At 37.1% G+C, this 17,371-nt stretch overlaps 1 protein-coding gene across 2 annotated transcripts in view; it reads right to left on the minus strand.

Moving 5' to 3' along the window:
• Positions 1-351: 351 nt before the first annotated feature.
• The window catches only part of tafa4b (TAFA chemokine like family member 4b), a 51,710-nt gene continuing 34,690 nt past the window's right edge, over positions 352-17,371 (minus strand). For both annotated transcript variants that reach the window (XM_069189354.1, XM_015347096.2), the window contains exons 4-5: positions 4,118-4,242; positions 352-1,152 (exon numbers count right to left, since the gene is read on the minus strand). In XM_069189354.1, coding sequence (XP_069045455.1) covers positions 1,141-1,152; positions 4,118-4,242 — 137 coding nt within the window. In that variant the 3' untranslated portion in view covers positions 352-1,140. The remainder of the gene's footprint in view (positions 1,153-4,117; positions 4,243-17,371) is intronic.

The raw sequence follows: 17,371 nt of genomic DNA on the forward strand, positions 1-17,371 counted from the left end.
TTTAGTAAATGGATGGATGGAAAATCACACTGGGATCATCATCAACCATGTTTTGCTGGAAAGATTTTAAACAAATGTTTGACAAACTTGCATTCCTAATTCAGGTTCCAAAACTGAAAATATTCACAGCATTGTTTAGGTAAGCAGATATGCAATGTATTTAATTTTTAAATGAGGGTGGATATGTTTGCTGAAAGTAAGCACTATGTAAAACTGGGACTGGAACTGCTAAAAAAAACATTTACAGTAGTTGTAAAGTAGAAAAAAACAGGCTCCCACACTTTTTTTGGTTGCTTAACAACCATGATTTACTAACATAAAAAGATGGAAAAAACAACATTTCTACCCAGACATCTGAAACAAATATCTTATAAAATGTTTTTTTTTAATTTGACATATTAACATTAACAGCAAAAGGACATGAAATAGCTAAAATTAAAAAAAAAATCTGAAAACATTTTCAACTAGTGCAAATATCTTACATGAATTCTCAATATTTGCTATGGTCCTATCTGCAACCTTAATTAGAACTGCAAAATGACTTTCTCAAAACATTTCATGGTACAACTTGACGCACAAGAGCAATTTAACAATAATTTGTTTCAAAATGCATGTGTGCTCCCTTGGTTACAAATACAAGCCTTTGTATCTCAGAAAGCTGAAATCCAAGTGTCAAGTGAGATCAGCTTTTCAATGGTTAAATTCCTATGCTAATCTGTGCAACATTATCCAAAGTTTTACAGGAAAAAATGTTAAAGGTATTTTGAGGATGAACCTACATCTGAAATTTTCAGTAACAATACCAGATACTCTGCATTTGCATTTCATCCACAATGTAGTTACTGTATTAAAGTTATCATCTTTAAGGGTACAGTGGTATATAGTATATTCAAGTTAGAGCCTTTTATTGTTTTGGGCCCACTTTGTTGTGTTTTACACACCGCTTCTTTCCATCTTTAGCACTGTTCATTCATCTTGGCCTTTCTTCATATGATAGTTTCTTCTGCAGGCCCAAATTAAATAACGTCCTGTGTAGTTTAGTTGGCTGTTTTCTCCCGGCCATGCCGACTGCCTTTGTTGTACTCAGAGAATTTTAGGTAGCAAGTCTTAGGTTTCTTAGCTGGTTAGCAATTTGTGTTGCTACCGTGTCACCTAAAAAAAGAAAGTGAATAAAGACCAACATTAAAATTAAGAGACTGTCATGTTACAGTCTACAACAGAAGTGGACGCAGGGCGAATCTGCTTCAAAATAAATTCCTTTGTGTTATTTTTGCTTTAATTTCAGTGTGCAGTTTTCTGTAAATCTAAAAAACTAAATAAATTCGGCCCTTACCTTGGGTCTACAGCAGGTAATCGTTAAAGTTATTAATAAATCTGGGGGTTGTGTGGCCATTGAGAGGCATCGCTGAGGAACACATATCTATCTTATCTGTGTTCATTCCAATTGAGCTTTTGATCACTGGTACCTTTAATTAGTCTACCAATTATTTGGCTGTTTGTGCACGCTATCCTTGATTTTGGAAATATCCAACTTCAAGCAGCTTGTTTCAACAGTGTCAGGACATAGAGTGTTATGATGAGCAGACAGGTGGAGCCAGTATGCATCAACCACTCCCACAATGAGCTCTTTCTTCCTCTGCCAAGGTTATATTTCACAGAAATCACTGAAACGAGTGAAGGTCTGATATTCAGACATCAGTACAGTGGTTGAGACCAAATACATTTTCCATTCAGAGCTAAACACAGAATTAAAAATGTTTTAAACAGCAAAAAGAAATCAGTTAGCTACTGATTAAGAACGTAGCTGGGAAAAAAAACAAAGGAAAGAGGAGACACCCCTAAATCAGATTTGGGAATTTTAGTTTTTTTCAATTGAAAAAATACCACTAAGCATAAATGGTAGCCCTTTGTCGCCTGAATTGAGAACAATAACATTATTGAATGATGTGTCTTGCATATCCAGATAAAAAGTAGAAATAAAACCCTTAATAGGTGGGGGGTCATAAAACTTTTGTACCTAATACATTATGACAGGGATACATGGCTAGATGCTTTAAATGCTGCTCAACTCTTTTAACACTCAAAGCCATGTAAGTGAACAGCATTTGCTCATTCTGGTATTGCAAAGAAAAGAGTCTGATATCCTGACTCTTACACACAATTAATAATTGACATGTCATACGCATTTAACATTGTAAAAAGACTATAAAACTTTTGACCCACCAAAAAATTACTTATTTACAAATTTCACAGAGACTGTCTGTTCCTTCTAGCAAACAAAGTACTGGGTCTGGAGTTTGTGGTTTAATTTAATCTACAGTACTTGGCTTGGTGCAATTAAATAATGAACATGGAATAGAACAGAGTGCAGTTGAATGGTTCTCTTTGCTTTTTGAACATGATAGTGCAACCCCCTTCCCTGACTATCAAATTCACCTTTTTGAAACCATAATACATCATCATAAATGAATGCATCTACAGAGCTAAGGTTTTCTAAAAACTATGTTGAGCACACACTGCAGGTTTTCTTAAATAAACCCAACCATTATGATGGTTGATGAATTTTACATTAGCGTCTAACCTTGGGGTAAGCCACTGTCACCACAAGAGATGTACCAGGAGGAAAGTTACAGTGCACTAAACCTTATCTTGAGAATCTCCTGTGACATCTGCCAAGCACAACTAAATATAATACTGTTCTTCTTTCACACTTAGAAAACAAAATGAATGCGCATTGATCCAGTGAAACATCTTTTACTTTCAGTATTCAGAAACCCGCTGCTGTTGATAGGTTCAGCAGCAAAGCATGTATTACAAAATAGGATTATCAAGATAACTTTACCCATTGAAAACTTGGCTGCATCATTAAATCAGATAGAATATTTTATTTATTCTTAATTTTTGTCTACACTGTTACCAATTTAATTAGAAACCTTAATTTTAAACTCTCCATGGGCCTGGCAGCCTCAATGCATTTTAATTAATGCAACAGATGTTCAGCTGTTAGACTATTCTCCATTTAATTACTCTTATAGTGTTTTGTACTCTTCACAACTGTTTTTAATATTTCACCTGCGATTAAACTACACCTGCTCAATTTAACAATTCGCTAACGGCCTGTATATTAACTTTCATAGTTCAACAGCTAACAAAGGGGCATGAAGTGGCTTCATTTAGATCAATTTGCCTCCAATGTCTGCCTTGTTCACACTTAAAAAGTCAAATTAACATAACAATTGTTAGGGTTCAACACAATTCTGGTTTACATGTGAGCAAAATGTCTTTTCACATCTAATTTTGCCTGCTTCATCTTTTGACAAGATTAACAAATTAAGCTTACTGTACTGTTTAAGCTTGTGCGCCTGATTAGTTTTTTCTCAATGCTTTGAGAGCAGGTCTCAGTGAGGCTGCAAACATGAGATGAAATTCTGTTCAATTATATTGCCCATTATCATAAAAGATTTTTATATAAAGGCATTAATTTGTAACTTACATACTCTTTCCAAAAGCTCACAACTAAATGTGTGTGCAAGGATGAACTTAAAATGAAGGTGTGCGTACTTTGTTAACATCAAGTTTAAGACACTGCATTTTGTAAAACAAATCTGTAGCACAACTAAAATCTGAACATAAATTACTGTATTATGAATAATTATTGCATTATTGCATTATCGTTTGATTATATTCTTGTGGTTTTGCATGTTTTTGTAGTTTATTTATAATATAATATTATAAATGTATTTATAATTTTCTGTATATTCTCGGTATAAGCCATGTAAGAAAAAGGCATTAGCTTAATACAATTAATGATAACAATATTGCCAATAACAATGGTAATAAATTGAAACTGTGAGAAGTCCAATCTGTAAGAATAAAACAAATGAGGGATTCATTCAGACTTTTGCTATAGCATAATGCTGCTAATAGACACAGAAATGATCAAATGATTTAAAATATCTCCTGTGATCTTGTGGAAATGTGTCATTTTAATTTCAAAAAATGGTAACTGAACACAGAATGATATATGATACTTTTAAAATAAATGTCAATACATCTTGAACATGACAAGAAAAGCTAGCAAACACTATAGCACTATTCTCCATCACCTAGCTCTTACCTTCGTTGTCTTGACCTTGTTCCCAGTGCTACAGGACCACCCAGTGAGATCTGGAAGCACTTTACACTCCTCTCCATCCAGACAGGGGTGCATCTGACACCACCACTTCTGCAGCACTATGGAAGCTAACACATGGAGAACACTGATCAGATGAATTCTCCACACCGCACAAACAAGTCATCACACTCAAAGATTTTCTGTGTCAATGGCATGAGTGTGTTTGAGAAACACAAACTGGGGGCCAAGTGGAACTTATGTGGAAGTGAATTTAAAACTGAAAACAGGAGGCACTTCTTTACAGAAAGGGTTGTGGGAGTATGGAACAAGCTGTCTACCCATGTAAGTGAAGTGGATACCCTGGCTTCTTTCAGGAAAGAGCTGAATGAAACCCTTTGATGAACAAATAACTACCAAAGGGACTAGCTGGTCTGAGTGGCTTCCTGTCATTCATAACCTCTCTTGCATTCATTTGTAATTCATTTTTATTTTTGTAATTGACATTTTTATATTTGTTCTTTTGCAAAATAATTATATTTTGTCTCATTCTGGAAATGTCCACAAAAATAAGCTGAACTTCACTTTCCAGTTTTTTCTTAAGGTCAGTGAGAAAGAAATGAAAAGTAATGTGTCAGCCTGAAAATGTTACTACAGTATTGGCATTTCAGTTATTTTGAGGCACAAGAAAGATGTCAAAGTTTTTGCTGTCTGGAAACTTAAAGATCATAAATGCATTTCTTGACAGAAACAGTAATGGAAGGAATCCAATTAAAAAAACATCAGCTTTCCTTTTTTCTCTTTTTAAGGATATTTTAATAAAATAATATTTGGAAGCTAATTCCTCACAGCTCTTGGGTCATTGATTCCATACTGGGCTTCTCTTTATATGGATTTTAAACCTTTTCCTCATATTCATGTGGATTTTCAGACAGGCACGGTAGTTTCCTGCTATTCCCAAAGACATGCATGCTAGTTTACTGGGCATTTCATAAAAGCAAAAAAAAAGATGAATTGGAAGAAAATCCAAAACTAAATTATGAACAATTATATAAAAACACCTTTTCTTAAAAGCATGACACAAAAATAAAAAGTCACTGAAATGCAAACTCGATTTTTATATTTATTGTTCTTCAATCCAATGTTATTTTTCATTCATGTACAGTAGCTGATGTTTTTATCCTGTCACGAGCAGTTCTTTCCGGGCCCTATGCAGACGACACAATCTGGAGTAGTGAGGAAACACTGGGGGAAAAGTCATGCAGGAGACGGAAATGGAGACAGGGGGCATGTCCTTGGTGCACAGGTGTCCAGGGGGAATGAGGCCAGGGCAAACAATCCAGGAAGAAGTCCAAACAGGGAATCCAAAACACAAGCATAAGTCCATGACCAGGTGATCCATCCAGGAGATTAAAAACGGGAACCGGGTCGGGACCGGTGGGGGGAACAGGAACAGAAAGTTAAAAACATAACGGAGCCAGACATATCAGGACCCGGGCTCACATGAACCGGGAGTCAATGTAGAGCCTTGATTGAAGTGAGCGTCTGGCTTTTAAGGGTGAACTGAATAAGGAACAGGTGCGGGGAATGAGGCAGAACGAGAAAGGGCTGGAGCGCCCTTAAGAGGGGGGGTTTGTGATCGTGACATATCCAGAGTGACATAAAACTATGTCTATACAGGACATTTTACCAGAGCAACACCAGCAGTGCTCCATCTGGGATATGAACCTATAACCTTTCATCCAGGCTGTTTGTAGATTTTTTCACTCTTCCACTATCAGAAACCCCTCCTGGAAGCACACAGAGTGAAATCAGGACAGAGAACACATGACTTCTCTCCCCCAGCTCAGGACACCAGTCATCCCAAGGCTAAGGACCAAGAGACCATTTAGAACAGACTTGCTGGAATGTGTTTTGGATGTGGCAGAAACCAAGGCATCCCAAAAGAAATCTACACATACAGCAAGCATGGGAAGAACATGAAACTCATCGGAGATCCCCCCCAAGACTGTAATTCAGCTCAAGATTCTGAAACTGAGTGGAAATAACAGCACTAATCACCATGCTACCCCTATTTCAGATTTAGATTGATGACATTTGAAGATACAACTGATCCTGTAATCTCTAACCTTGTATTTTTCTTCCAAGAATCTGTTCATTATACTTATCCACAGCTTATTTCACAACAAGTTACTGAAAGTGCACATGCAAAATCTTGCTTGACCATCTGTTAATACAGTATGACATGGAAACGTATTTAACAAAAAAGCGGTGTTCCATTAAAACAGATAGGAGTGTATTTTATCAAAAAGGAAAACATTTTGAAGGAAAGCAAGAGTGAACATCACATGTTTGGATATTACCGCCATTTAAATAATTATACTGAACTGTAGGTGAATACAGTAACAGAACACATAGCCGAACTTAGCAACAAGACAGGAATTTGCCACTACATGTTTGCACCATATGTTTATACTGAAGCCCAATGAGATTTCAGCTAACATAACTTTGAACTGAAGAATGCAAAGCAAAATTCTAAGCTGTATAGCCCCTGGTTTGCTCAAACAGAAGAGAATGGAGTCTCATTCATCATCTACAAGATCAAAGTTAAGATCTTCCTCCCATGAGGGTTTCAGTCTAGACAGTGAAGGGCAACGGAAAGACAAAATGTAGTTAATTTATATGGCATTAAAGATGGAATTAAATCTTTGAAGAAATCAGTTTAATATTTTACATAAAATAATATAAAACATAAAAAATAAATCATTTAGCATTCTGTAGATCATAAGCTAAAAAAACTGAAGATTTAAACAAACCATGCAAACAAAACATGAAATAAATTGCATAAAAATGGATTTTAGAAAATATTAATAAAACTGTGGAAATAAATACATGGGGAAACTAAAATTAACAGGCCAGAGATAGTAGGAGGAGCTCTGAATAATCTCCATGTGAACAAGTGAGTGGACAGTCAGGAAATGATCTCTGGTCACTTAACAGATTGTATAGTACTGTATTTTTAAAATCCTACATTTTACCAGCTAAATCACCTGAGAATAAATTTTCATTTGCAATGATGGCTTGGTGAGTACCCATTTATCCAGCTGCAATTTGTGTGAAATGCCATGCTCAAAGGTACGTACAACAGCAATGCCCCACCTGGGATGTAACCCACTGAACCTCTGGTCCTGAGAACAGAGCCTCTCACCATGACTCCGCACTGCTGCCCCTGCTGCCCTACACTTATTAGGCTGGTTTCTAGTAGGAGCAATACCTAGACAAATCAAAGCCTTCAACCTTTTAAAACATAGATTGATTTAAAAGGTTTCCTGCAAAAAAAAATTAAGGCACTGCTTAAGAATGAAGCCTTTAATTCACCAAGAGAAGAATTGGCTCAAGAGACTATTCATCTGAGCAAAAAAGCTATCTGGTAAGCACTACAGGAACATCTTCCGAATGAGCCAAGCTTTGGAATTACAATCCCAAGTAATAAGCAGTTTGTATATCCAGAGCCGTGAATTTGCAAACAAAAATCACGGTTAGTTAAAGTAAACCACAGAGAATTTTTATGACACTTTATCGAATCCTTCCTGGACAAAGATGTGCCTTACAGCAGACAGCTTGTGTAAGAAAAAAATGCTCTACTTCAAGAAATACCTTATCAGCTCTTCTTCCCCCAACTGCCATCAGCAAATCCAGCCATCCACCAGTAAACTGTCATTCAGTAACACAGTTCAATTGCAAATGCAAGGGGGCAGGGAGTCAATTCCCTCTCAGGATTGGAAAATGTATATTGGGTGTATAGGCAAGAAGCCAGTGGTGACAGAATGGGAGTAACTACCAGAACAACTGTACAGAGATAGCAACTCATATTAAAGTTTCATCGGTAACTGGCTTGGAGCTGAATTTCAGCTTGATCAAGTAGAATGAGTCACACAGGCCATTTTTACTGGATCTACACCCTACTATTTAACCAAGCTCAGGAACTGTTCCCCAGCTTACACTGTACAGATCCTTTTCTCTGCTCTATCTGCATTAGACTTTATCATCACACCAAAAATCCAAATATGGGAAATCTTTTCCACCTCCCTGCCTTGGATTGTGTTTTTTTTCACACGAGCCAAACAGTGATCTCCACTGGCACAAACTGGGCAACCTGTGAAGAGTAAATGATGGTCAGAATGTTCTTGCTTTCCCAGTATGTATTAGTGCACCCCTCTTGCACACCCATGCGGCAATTTCAATGTTATACAGTATTTGCTAGTTAAAGGAAAATAAAATGACACTCTGGACATCTGGTGTGATGCTTCAGAGGTCTGTCACAGATGGCCCCTTAACTAAGCATTGTACTGTATGAGTCAGAGCCATTAGTGAAGCTGGTATTGTTGATTTTCTACTTTTGTTGCTATTGCACACTCTTACCAGAAGAGGCCAGTTCGGTCATCCTCACAACATTTACAGTTCACACACAAGTAGTACGTCACACTGCAATGGTGTTTAAAAAATGTTTCATTCTCCTCTTATCTCTCAGTTTTTATATGTGGACCCTGATTCAGGTACCTCCATGAATCTATGAAGTCTATTTTATTTGTACAGAAATAATGACTCTTTAAAATTACAAAAAGAAAATAGTGTTTTCTAAAGCCATACACTACTGAGAAATGCAATTTTGACTCTTAAAGATCCTTAAAGCTATGAGGACAGTTGCAGGATGCTCCAATAACACAGCAGTTCTTTTGCGTTTTCATTATTGTCCGTCAGCCACCAGATTCTATTCTGTTCAGGAGACAAAGGCGTGCCTGACAGAAACGTGAAGGGATTATAGTCAGATATGTCAAGCCTTGCAAATTAAGCATGAGACACACACTCTGGTGTAGACTTGCACAATTCACTCCCTAAATCTCATGTACTTGGCAAATATGGACATCTCTACCTCCCTGAAAGCAAAATATTTCTAAGAGGAATTGGGAAAGAAAAAAAGACTGGATAGACCCCCTCCATCCCCCTCAAAATTGAATAAGTGGTAAAAGATGCAATAACCTGCAACAGTAGTTTTTCCTTAAGGGAGCCAACGGAATTTCTCCCTTTAAACATGTTTTAATCTATAAATGATCAATTAGAATTACTGAACATTTAGTCATCACAGGATGAAGGTGCCCTCCTTAACATTCATCTGTAATCTAGATGTTGACTTCAGTAGCAGTCACTGGTGGGAGAGAAAAGTGTTCTGACAGTCAGAAACTCATCCCTTCACAAGGAAGGCTGTCACTCTTTCCACTCCTTTCCACTCCTCTGAGCTACGGCTTTAGGCATCCTAGACTGTATCTGATACAGAGGAAAATAATGGTACATTCCACAATAGAGCATGTAACACCACATGTAAGAAATGAAAATGTGAGTAGTCCCCTTTCAGGTACTGTAAATCTCTCTCGTAAGGACAACCAAGGCTCGATATCTGTACATTCCACATTGGATGGATAAATGAAGTGAGCCAGTACTAACACTGAGCATGCAAGCACACATTGTTTCAAAGTTAACCTCATAAAAGAGAATACAAAATTACAGTAGCTCATACAGTAATCAAACGGTCTTTCTTCTTGAGCAGCTAGAGTGGAGATCTGTGTTACTGTGTGAGCTGCAAAGAAACATGTGAGAGTTTAATTCCACAAAATGCTTCAGGTGTGGGACTTTAATTAGGTTCTTCACACACCTGAAGAAGGCTTCACAGCTCAAGCATCCTTTTCCTTTTTACCTTCCAGTGTTGTATTAGCCTCTGTGTTCTCACTATCACTCTTGGTTTATATTGTGGAACTTGGCCTCCTACTGGGATTTAAAAAAAATGCTTCCTCTAACCATAGTGCTGTAATTAATTTATCTATTTGTGCCGTTTTCAACATAATTGGGGCCAGCAGGGGGCACTCACCCTGCAGTCCATGTGGGTCCTAATGCCCCAGTATAGTGACGGGAACACAGGCGCCGTCCTACGGATGAGACGTAAAACCGAGGTCCTGACTGTGGTCATTAAAAATCCCAGGGCGCTTCTCGAAAAGAGTAGGGGTGTAACCCCGGCGTCCTGGCCAAATTTTACATTGGCGTTTACCAATCATGGCCTCTTAATAATCCCCCTCTTTGAATTGGCTACATTACTCTGCTCTCCTCCCCACTGATATCTGGTGTGTGGTGAGCGTTCTGGCGCACTATGGCTGTCGTAGCATCATCCAGGTGGATGCTGCACATTGGTGGTGGTAGTGCAGGGGTCCCCATTACCTGTAGAGCGCTTTGAGTGGAGTGTCCAGAAAGCAATTATTGGTGTAAGCAATTATTATTATTATTATTATTATTATTATTATTATTATTATTATTATTATTATTATTATTAAATTTATATTGAGCGGCACTGTGGATCAGTGGCCAGCACTGCTGCCTCACTGCGCTGAGGCCCTGAGTTCAATTCCTAGGGTGCTTTCCTCTGGGCACCTTTTGTTCCTCCCAGAATACAAACACATACTGGTAAGTTAACTGGCTTGTGGAAACCTGGTCCTGGTGTGAGTGTATCCCTGTCTGTGTCTGTGTATGCCCTATGATGGACTGGCATCTATATCCTGCCTTGAGCCTATTGCTTGTTCTGTCTCCCCCATGACCCTTAATTGCATAAAGAAGTTAGGGAAGTTAGGAAAGGGAAGGATGGATGGATATTTATATATTATTATGGAATTTCTAACATTATCTTTCAATCCTTCACCTCATGTCAAATACTGTACAGTATGTATGTAATTTCAGGAATTTTTAAGAACTCTTCGGATATTAACCTATATAAGGTTCAGATAGTGCTTTAAGCATAGATTATATTAACTCAGAACAAATATTAATAGCAAATATTAACTCTATTTGCTCTGAGTTAATAAATATCAATATTAACAGTCAAATAATTGTAGTTCATATACAGAAAAAAACTACAATTACTTCATAATGACCTGTACTTGAATAGACAGCAAATTGTTACCACAGGAACGGGTAAAAGTTAATTACATGTTAAAAAATACAACTTAAAAAACACCTGGCTGTTAAGCATTCTTCAGGTCTGACAATTGTTAGTATGGAGTTAACCTTTACTTGTTTCTCTGTAGCCAGTGCACCCAAAGCAGTTCTATGCTCAAACCAATTTGCCAGCTTTTTTTTTGTAATAATGTTCATTCATGACATACATCTCCCCATTAAATATTAAATGGCTATAAGGACTAGAGAGACTAAAGAGACTAAAGAACAGAAAGTATCTTACTTTAAACAAACTCTCATGGTCATACAAAATCATCATGGACTGTTGGTACAGCCCCTTTGAAACTTTGAAACTACAGGCACAAAGAAGTTGATACGTCACTTGTTATTAGCATCTTTGATCTCCAGTCTTTAGTACAGCTCAGGCACCCTCAAAACCCTTTCAGACATGAACTGTCTTCACTGTGGGAGTGGACTAAGCTCCCTGATAACAGCCAGAGATTGCACACGCTGAAAAGAGTGTGTAACTGCAGGTTCAGAGCCATAAACACACACATATGTGTAGATTTTGTTGAGATTTGTATTGCATACGTATAATTGATGTGTAAGTGAACAATTATATATAAACACATAATTAACACAAAGTTTAAGTACATCATTTAAATAAAACTACAATAACACAAATTATAGTTCCACATATTGCTCAATGAATAGTTGTTTATCATAAGATGAAAATATGCAAATTATTTTCAAACTTGTATGATGCTGATTAGCAAAAAAGAAAATGTTAATGTTAATTTATAGAACAGTGTTTTAAACACCCTGTGTTTTTACATAAACACCCTGCTGGTTGCCTAGCTCTGATGGCCTGTGCAGACATGCTGTGAGGACATATTTTGAAGCTCCGCACCACTGAACTTATCATTACACCATTTTAAAAAACGCAGCCACATTTGTGGCTTCTAAAAGGGAAAATCTTTAAGGAAATTTAATGGGCAAGGACTTCCCCAGTGGAGTTGAGTGCACTTAATGATGTACTAGACAGCTCTTTTTAAAGAGAATGGATTTTTGTGTCTATTTAAACAACAGCATCAGAAAAAGAAAACAACAGAAAAACACGACTGAAGTGTTGTCATTCTGGAACGCCTGTGAGTAAAATGCTTGTGTAGCCATTCATCAGGCCCTCATGGGAAATGGCCATCTTCGCTGTGATCAGTTACTAGCAATGTTCCTGCAGATCTGCTGTCGCTGCTGCTATGAGGGACCACAGCCTAACCATGCCTTCCAACCACAGCCACCCCTGTTCTCAATATGTAGTTTTACATACTGTTATGGCTGCCATCAGTGAGTTTTCTGAATGAATGAAAGTGCACATCTAACTATTTCTGCCAAAAACCGTAGAATGAAACAGCTGCCATCCACAGGCCCAAAAGGAAATGACCATCATCCTGAACATATGAGACACAAGAAGATCTTTATTTTTCTATCACATAACTTATGGGTGTGCCTCTTGCCTTGGTCAACACTATTCAAAAGAAAACTTGGATGTGTTAAATAATTGAAAAAAAAACGTCCACATCCAATGAAATAGACATCTTCTCCAGCTGTCTCCACAAAGCTAATCCAATGCAATTTGTCCTCTTACTGTTTTGAGAAACATGAGTTTAACAAAAATGTCATTTGAGACACAAAGCACTCTTTACTAAATCCTCTTTGCAACAAAAGGAAACTCTTAAGATCCAATTATAGCCAACAGAAAAATAGGTTATACATAGTTACAAGCAATGCAATGGCTGTGATCTAATCTTGGGGAAGCTGAATCACTTTGCTAATGAGCTTCTGGAGGTAACATGCGCAAAATGTCAGATATGGGGTTTCAAATTTAGTCTAGTGGAATTTATGGGTCTGCTGGAACACTGACAAATGTCACTGATTGTGTCAGAACAAAGGTTGCGTCCAAGACTGACACATTATGTAATATCTGAACTTTCTGACTAATGTTTATTTTCACACATGCAATCCAGAAAATCACATTTTGGAAAATATTTTGATGTTAAAAAGTAATAAAAAGACACAGCAGAGCCTGGTACAGAAGACTATTTAGGAACATCACACAGGGCATTATGTATGCTTCTGTGGGTGTTTAACATGATGCAGTTTAATTCCATGCAGCATTTACAGTACATTCATTTGATATTTTATGCACTTAAGAAAATGGCACACAGGATTGAAGGGAGACTGACCATGGAGAATCACTGCAGCTAAGCTCTTCTCAGTTTTTTTTTAGTATAGCAGAGCATTCTATACCCAGAAACCTCTAAGGTGTTTGTTTGTTTTGTTGAAATGTTTCTGACATCATGTGGACAACCTTATTATTGCAACTCTTGCAGTCTCTTGGCCAAGAAGCATTTCAGACAGTCTGGACAGATGTGATACAGTACTAGCTCTGACTTTTTCAGAGGTTCTGCCCAAGACATACAGTACATTTTTTAAGGATGTAATGCAGTAAAACAGATATCTCAGTTGAGCAATAAATGAAACAAGAACTAAACAATTGTTCAAGTGTTTCAACACACACTCACCAATATTAAAATGAGCATTTCACATACCCCAGACCAGTAAATGTTTCAGATTTTCCACAACTGTAGTATAAACAGCCTAATGAATGACCTTCTGTGTCAGGCCATGCACAGGACCAGATAATAACAGGCCATGACCATGTTCCTTCTGTTTCACACCTGATGATGATGATGTGTCATTATATAATCTACAGGTCACTTTTAGTGTATTTGAGACTGAAAGGGCTCTGTATACCCATGCATATGTACAGTATATGTGTATGCTTTCCATCAATGATCAGCACAGGATCATATTGGACTATGCATTTACACAATTTCCATACATACTAAGCATGCTTAGTAGTGCAAGACTTGCATGCACTATATGTAGGCCACTTATGGAATTTTTGTACTCTAGGTGATGAATCTCTGAGCAGCAGCCCTAAGGTTATTAACATTTAAAGAGATTGTAGTGATGCGCAGTGCTACATATCATGAATTGATTTGATTAGTTCAACTGTAGGAGCAAGGGTGAAGAAGCCCGCTGACTTCCAAAAGAGGATTCACCATCTGAAGCCCCACTAACATTGAACAGTCCTATTCACTAGACCTCACTGTAAAACTACTAACATCCATCTCTTTCAAGAATGATTTAGTAACATCCAATCCCTAAACACACCAGTAGGTTTAATTGGTCTACAAAAATAATTGTAATTGTAGTCATCACTGGGGTTGTGCCACGTAGCATGAAGTAAAATGTAAGGTGATTTACAATGTACTGCATCAGCTGAATCAGCCAATTCTGAATACAGAAAACTCGTACTGTAGATACCAATTTAAATCTATTTATGGCTTTAAATTGGATTAAGCTAGAAAACTCAACCCTGTGCCATAAAGCTTGAAATGACCTCATTTAGACAGGTATTGACTGTATAATGCATAGCAGGTTAAATCGGTTTTAGCCCTAGTGAAGAATGCAAAGAATAAACAAAATAAAAATGGATAGCATGCTTCTGACCCTGATTAGTTGTGTTTAAGCATTCTACTTAACATACTGAATGTAACCCTATGCTTTTAAAACAAGGTCACTGTACAAATCTTCTCATTCTTCAAATGGACATGTACTGTACCTCTTGCTACTAAATTCTTCTTCTAAACTCCACTTGTAAAAGTATGAAGAAATGTTATTTACAATTTACCTTGAATCACCAGACTCATACTGAAACAATTTATTTCCTCTTTGAAGTATTTAATATTTTCTCCCAATTATCTGGAAACCACACATTGCTAACAAGGCTAGTGTAAACTGAATTTTTGCAATGGGCTCTGGGAGTAGGGAACAAGATACCCAACCATGTTATTGAAGCTGGATCCCTGGTTTTGTTGAAGAAACAAATGGGTTAGATTGGCTGAATGGCCTCCTCTATTTCTACTTTTATGTTCTTGTGTAATAACTTAGAAAATAATGTTTTGAAATAGTATCTAATAATATAGTATTAACAGTAAAGATTACTGAAATAAACTCACTTATGTGGAGGTTTTGGAGGAGACCTCAGATTAGGTCTTGATCGACTTAAACACTTGCTATTTATATAAAATTCATAATAAAATCCTGAGTCCTGGCAGGCCACATGTCGATTGAATCAAGCCTTAGTTTTCTTCCCATATTATTGTACTGCAAATGCCCTTATAGCCTTCTAGCAGTCAAAAGACGGGGTGTTTTGGTGTCACTTAACATTTGACAAATTACAGTTTGAAATTAGCTACTGAAATGTGTTACCACCACTTTCCAATTTACACCATCAATCATGAAACCAAAAAAAAAAAAACATTTGCAGAAGTTTCAAAGCAGAATCAAGGTAAATAGTTTGAGAGATCTGTATAAAAGTACTATCTAGAAAAAATTAGATGTCCACTTCTATTTCTTGATAGAGAATAAAAATGCTGTTAATGCTAAATTGGATGTAAACGTTTGGTGAATAAAGTCTGCAGTGTTCAAATGTTTTCTCCGGTTTCTAACCGAAATTGCTACTTGAGTATTGCCATCTCGAGAGAACAGAAAGATAACTGTGCCGATTTGCGTGCAATTAAAGATCATGAACTGCAGACCAGAGGGAACTGAAGAAGGAGCTGAACCAGACTCACTTTAATTGTGACTCATACAAGGATCCACAGCACAAGATCCTGATTTCTTCACATGAATGACTTGTTCTTATACAATAAGAAATTTACACTCTTTATCCATAGATTTGTGCACTGACAAACCATAAAATCAGGCAATAACATATTTAGAAATTGTTAGTACTCCCAACACCATTATAAAAGATAAATGTAACAAACAAGCTTAAAGTTGCTTCTCCTAATCTTCTCCAAGAATCTATGGGTGGTACGGTGTGTTAAAAAGAGCCGTCTTTTATCAAAAGGCAAGGTTTTACTTAAAGACTGCCATCCATGACCTTTCACATGATTGCACATTTGAGCATGATTTTGAAATGAAAAAGTAGTCACACTTTCATGTAATTTGAATGTAAAAAGCTTGACGTTTACTTTTTTGTTCTAAAACCACTTTCCAATTGTTTTGACTATAGTAAGATTTGTTTGGTTGCATCCGCAAGATACATTGGAGATTTGAAAGTACCAGGTTCAAATCTCCATAGGCAAACATTAGCAGATCTTTACTTAGGTAATTTAGAAAGAAGGCCAACCAAAATGAACTGAAATGCAATGATTACTATTCTGTCATTCAGTTTTATTTTGAACTAACTACTCCAAAAAGGAGGGGGAGTGACTCTCAAAACAAACACATGCTTGAAATCCATGCTGCTATGAGGAAAATACAATTCCAGTTCTTTTGAAAGATTATGGATTTCATTTTATGCTTCCAAGTGAAGATCCACCCAACAGACTCAAGTGTTGCATATCTTTTGCCCTTCCCATTAAGGCAATGAACTGAGAAGAGAATAATAAAAATAACAGCAATAAGATCTCTTCAATACAATATTACTGTACATGCTTTAGTATGGAATTCTCCCAGTCTTGTTAGGTTAGTCATGTACAGGTGTTAGGTGACTCAAGGCAATATCGCATCTCCATGGCAAAAGTTACTTAAAATGAGAACAATTTACAGAAGAGCACTACAGGAGGTTAGAAGTACAGTAAAACTGCATTTAAGTAAGTGTATTAATTTAAAGCTGTAAAAAAAAGAGGACATTTCACAAGGAACTTTGGGAGTCATACTGTGTAGAGGTATGTAGTGCATTAAGTCCTTTTGATTTGGTTTCTAAATGTGTGCAATAAAGCTTTTTCTTTCAAAATTGCATTTTTTATATCCCTCCTCTCTCCACAGGGTATTAATCTTTAAGCAACTCAGTGTACCACAGCAACCATCATTCCAGTGCAGGAAGGATAAGGACTGTTTTCATGTCAGAGACAACTGATATTTTTTATACAGTGAGCTCCAGAGATCCCACAGCAGAGTAAGTGCTGAGAGGAGAGGGTAAATCCATTCACGACAAGCACTGCAAATGCACAGGTGCCTCTTCATGATACTCTTCATGATACCCTGGCAGTGCATAGACATTTAGCAGCAACATAGCAGCTCTACTTGGAGGAATCCCAGACATAATCAGCTTCTGATATCCCCAGGCCCAAAACAATGATGTCTGAACCACATAGATCAACTTGTGCTCCCAACCGCCTTCACTGA

This window comes from Lepisosteus oculatus, chromosome 4 (genome assembly GCF_040954835.1).
Source record: "Lepisosteus oculatus isolate fLepOcu1 chromosome 4, fLepOcu1.hap2, whole genome shotgun sequence".
NCBI lineage: Eukaryota > Metazoa > Chordata > Actinopteri > Semionotiformes > Lepisosteidae > Lepisosteus > Lepisosteus oculatus.